The sequence below is a fragment of the Lotus japonicus genome, chromosome 1 (assembly GCF_012489685.1).
Source record: "Lotus japonicus ecotype B-129 chromosome 1, LjGifu_v1.2".
NCBI lineage: Eukaryota > Viridiplantae > Streptophyta > Magnoliopsida > Fabales > Fabaceae > Lotus > Lotus japonicus.
The window spans coordinates 100535142-100539799 of record NC_080041.1 but is presented as its reverse complement, the minus strand read 5'-3'; the positions used below and the strand labels follow the sequence as shown (position 1 = coordinate 100539799).

The window sequence follows — 4658 nt, the reverse complement described above, 5'->3', positions numbered from 1 at the left end:
TCATCCTTTTTCTCTTTAAAAAATATAAAAATTGTCAATAATTTATAAAAAATGTGAAGTACTGTAAATTAAAAAAATGCCAGGATAAAAATAATTTTTAAATATATCGTAACAGAATGTGTTAAAAATATTATAATGTTGTTGTAATTATACAAAAAACAAACTATCAAACAAAACATAAAAAAATTAAATTAAAATTAAAATGAGCTAGCTCAAATCAGTTTAGTTAACTTATTTAGTTTTAGCCCACCGTGTTACGGGAGCTAAGAAAAAAAAAACTCATCACCTAAACATGAGCATTTATTTTTCCAATCCAACCCACTTGCTGAACTAAGTCACGAGTCGAAGCTCATTTTGATAGGCCTCCTAAGCACCACCTTTCTCTGCATTTGTTTCATGGGGTAAGCAAAGGAGTAGGAACAAAAGCAGCATATGCCAATGCTATGTATCAGTATAGCAAATTAATCCATGTTATGTCACCGATTTGTACAGAATCAAAACACATGCAAAGGTCCCCTGGAACGTGGGACTCTTAGACTATAGTAACAAATTTCTCACATGTAATCACATGATAGGTATGGAATGCCATCTCCCTTGTCACATATAAATCACCATAAAACCAAAATTTCATTGTATAAAAGAGACATGAATACACAATAAGCATGCCCTACTTCCCTCTTTTACAAGTCAAGTTTTGAAATTAAGAAGACACAACTCAAGAACCAAAAACTTTTAAGGTGAAAAGGACACAAGCCACCACAAATGCCAACTTACTTACACATGCCATAATTTAAACATTAATGATACATAGAGGAATCCAGATCCTATGCTACATTTACAGATTTTGCGCATAATAAATCACCATAAATTCTTTAGTCCCCGAGGGTTGGCTCAAGTGGTAAGAGCTAGCTAGGAGACATAAATGTTGGGTAAGATGAATGATGAATGGTCCAAGGTACGAACCCTGAGGAGAGACTAATTTACTAACATTTCTAATAAACTAACATTTACTTATAAAAAAACACCATAATTTCTTTAAATTTAATAAGTTATCCATTATTGTAGAGACCTACAGCAGTAGAGAATCCAAATGATAGTACTTAGACAACCAAACATTATAGACACCTTACAAACACTCAATTTTACTCGCTATCTATCTTTTTTCTCACATTTATCATACATCACATCATTACTTTGTCCCTTGAGATGTATCCAATGAGGGGTTGATAGGGCCACGACCCAAAAAAAGTTTAATATTTTTACCAAAATTCTAGGTAGAAATTGTTTATATCCTTAGTCTAACTCCTAAAGGTTTTGCGGTTTTTCTTTAGTCCGAATCATATGTCCCCTGGCCTCTTACCACTTGAGCTATCATTCAGAGACAGATACATCTTAACTTAGTAAGATAAAACTCAATTAAATGTTTTTTATATAAATAAAATATTCTTGACATTTATCTTTAATTTAGAATATTAAAAAGAGATAAGATAAATTACATGAGATAAAACTTGATCCATAAAATATAAGATTTTGGGAAGTAAAAAAATTATCTTAGTTTTCAATTATTTTTTTATATATTTAAATTTAAATTTCTGTACTTTCTCTTAAAATTGAGTTTTATATAAATCATAAAATTAATATCACACTTTGTCTATTTCTATAACTTTTCCTATTGCGATACCCCCAAAAAATTATGAATCAAAATATCATCTATCTCTTCTCAATCAAAATAAAAAACTCCATATCTATACGTTATTTTCCAGTTATGGAAACTCTATATTTCCTTATGATATGTATTTATAAAAATTAATATTATTAGCGCAATGAATTTTTTCCTTATGTATAATATCTATACGTTCTTTTATTATTTTAAGTATGTATAATATTCATTGAAAAATTTGTCTATTTGTTTATATATTTATTTCGTCCTCTCCCTCTCTCCAACAAGAAATGTCAGTTGCGTGTTTGCTATACAGGGTGTTTACAAATCATTTTCGTAATTTAAATTAAAAGGGGAATTTTGGCCAAGAAAAGCACCTACCCTTAACAATAGCACACTTCTTTCACTAGTTTTACTTACATAAACCTCATATATATATATCCATGTTCTCAGACATGAATTTCAAGCAGTCTCGTACCTAAAATTGCTCCCCACTCCTCATGGCAGAGCTTGAGAATCCTAATGAGATGCCAAAGCTTCTAGCTTTTCTCTCCTCTATGCTCAAAAGGGTAGCGGAATCCAATGATCTTAACCAGCAACAACAACTCATACACCAAAAGATCTCTGTTTTCCATGGCTTGACTCGCCCCACCATCTCAATTCAGAGCTACCTTGAGAGAATTTTCAAGTATGCAAATTGCAGTCCATCCTGTTTCATTGTTGCTTATGTCTATCTCGATCGTTTCACCCAAAAGCAACCTTCATTGCCAATCAACTCCTTCAATGTGCATCGGTTGCTGATTACAAGCGTTATGGTTGCTGCTAAATTCATGGATGACATGTAAGTATTATATTGTTGTTAAGAATTAAGACACCGCTAAGTTTTGTTTAGTGCATGTTTGGAGATTCTTCTACAATTGATCCTAAAGTCGAAATCCATTATGGCGAGAAACTTATGTGATTTGATTAGCCTGGTGCCATAATTGATTCTAAGAAATCATAAGCTGATCCTAACATGTTGATAGAGTGAATGTTTATGATAATGGATTGTGAAGTTTACTCCTCAATTTGCAATTTCTATGGAATGTTCCTTTGATGAAGTAAATTGACTTGGAAGATTATATTTAAGACCATTATGGGGATTCTTGAGTTTCTTCATGAGAATTTTCTGTTGTTAGATACATATAAAGAAGAGAAAAGCAAAAAAATGTCCTAATTGCTCTGTCATTCCTCTGCTTAGAGGATCCTTGATTCTCCCTCTAGATTTTGAAGTATTTCACTGCTAGGGGAAAAACAAAATTTTAAATATCTTGTAAACCAGATCTTGGATGTTAGAGCATCTCCATGTTAAATTTCTTGTTTTTTATTTTCTTTTACAATTTATCTGTTATTAGTTTCTAAAGTGAAAACGACCACACTACTTTAAAGAACATAGCCTTGCTTGTGAATAATTATATGTCCAGACTGGCTTTCCATTAGAAAGAGACAACCAACCCATGTGACTCCACCATTTATTGCATGTTCACAGAAGCCAACTTTTAAGCACAATTATGAAATTCTGAAAACTATATTTGTATTATAATTTTTTTATTACATTTATCCATGAGACAAAAGGAAAATGCAACTTCATTGATAATTGACTTGTTTGTTTTAACTTTTGGTTTTAAATTGCAGTTGTAGTCACAGTTGTGTTGTGATCCTTGATATTGCAAACAAATGTAGCTAATGCACCCGCAAAATGTAGCTCATGCTGCTGCAATTTGAATTCTGATGCGGTTGCGACAACTAAAATAAATTTTGTCATTACATCCACATTTGTAGTCAGAGTTGTGTCGTGATTCTTGAAATTGCGGACAAATGCAGCTAATGCAGCTGCAATTGCAACCATTATGCGGTTACAATAACTAAAAAGAAATCTTCATAGTACGGTCATAATTTCAGTTGCGGATCATAATTTAAACTTGTGGTTAAAACATTTTCATGCTATTAAACTAAGTTTTCACTTTTTGTCTGTCTTTGAAATCCCCAGGTACTACAACAATGCTTACTATGCAAGAGTTGGAGGAATCACAACAATAGAGATGAACTTTCTAGAGCTGGACTTCCTATTTGGTTTGGGTTTCAATTTAAATGTGACTCCTGGCACCTTCCAAGGCTACTGTTCCCATCTCCAAAGAGAAATGATGCTGGTGCAACCTCTAATTTTCACAGATTCTTCCCTAAGTTTAGGAAAATCTGTGAAGGCACATTTATGTTTCAATGAGGACGAATCTTCCCATCAAAATCAAAATCAACAACAATTAGCTGTTTGATTTAATGTCCTGCATTATCTTGATGCATGTAATCTAGCTGTAGAGTAGCACTTACAGACTTGCAAATTTAATTATTTTACCTGTGGCCTCAGCTTACTCATTTTTGTCGCTAATTATTTTTCTTATTTTCCTTTTCCTTAATTTTATACTATTTTACTTTTACTATTTCAGAATTCGTGTCATATTTTTTGGTATTATACAGATAATTGTGTTTTCTTTACAGTCTGGCATTTTAGTTTCTACTAACATAATTAATTGTTATTTTTAATATGGTTGAGACTAGTTCTTCTTATCCAACTTTTGGATTTTCTCGACAATTTGCATTTGCTCTGTCATTTATATGAGGAGAAAACAGTTAACAACGCTTTGGACAGAATGTTTGTGCTGTGTACACAGCCATTTTAGCCGTAAGGAGACAAAAGAATGATGAGCACCATAGACTAGAGGAACAACTTGATATAACTTACTTTTTGAAGTTTTTCCATTTCCTAATGGAAAAACTAATTGATAATAAGTAATTTAGCATTTTATCATTTAAGGAAGTGATTGTAATTCTCTTCTCTTAACTCTTGTGAATGAAAAGAATCATTTTACAAGTCATGTATTGTTTAATATGCTGATTGTGTGATGATAGATTTGTCTTACGACTATTCAAGATTGACATCTGGTTAATAAGTGAATATTTT

The 4658-nt window shown here is 32.0% G+C and overlaps 1 protein-coding gene across 1 annotated transcript; it reads left to right on the top strand.

Moving 5' to 3' along the window:
- Positions 1-2030: 2030 nt before the first annotated feature.
- LOC130728417 (cyclin-U4-1-like) lies at positions 2031-4145 on the top strand. The gene is made up of 2 exons (XM_057579884.1): positions 2031-2501; positions 3690-4145. Exons 1-2 carry the CDS (start codon positions 2161-2163, stop codon positions 3970-3972), a joined length of 624 nt encoding a protein of 207 aa, XP_057435867.1. The 5' UTR covers positions 2031-2160; the 3' UTR covers positions 3973-4145.
- The last annotated feature ends 513 nt before the right edge of the window (positions 4146-4658 follow it).

Excerpts from the sequence above, each read along its gene's own strand:
- LOC130728417 (XM_057579884.1), top strand. The coding sequence starts at position 2,161 with ATGGCAGAGCTTGAGAATCCTAATGAGATGCCAAAGCTTCTAGCTTTT. Across the intron at positions 2,502-3,689 it reads GCTAAATTCATGGATGACAT|GTACTACAACAATGCTTACT; the intron begins GTAAGTATTATA and ends TGAAATCCCCAG.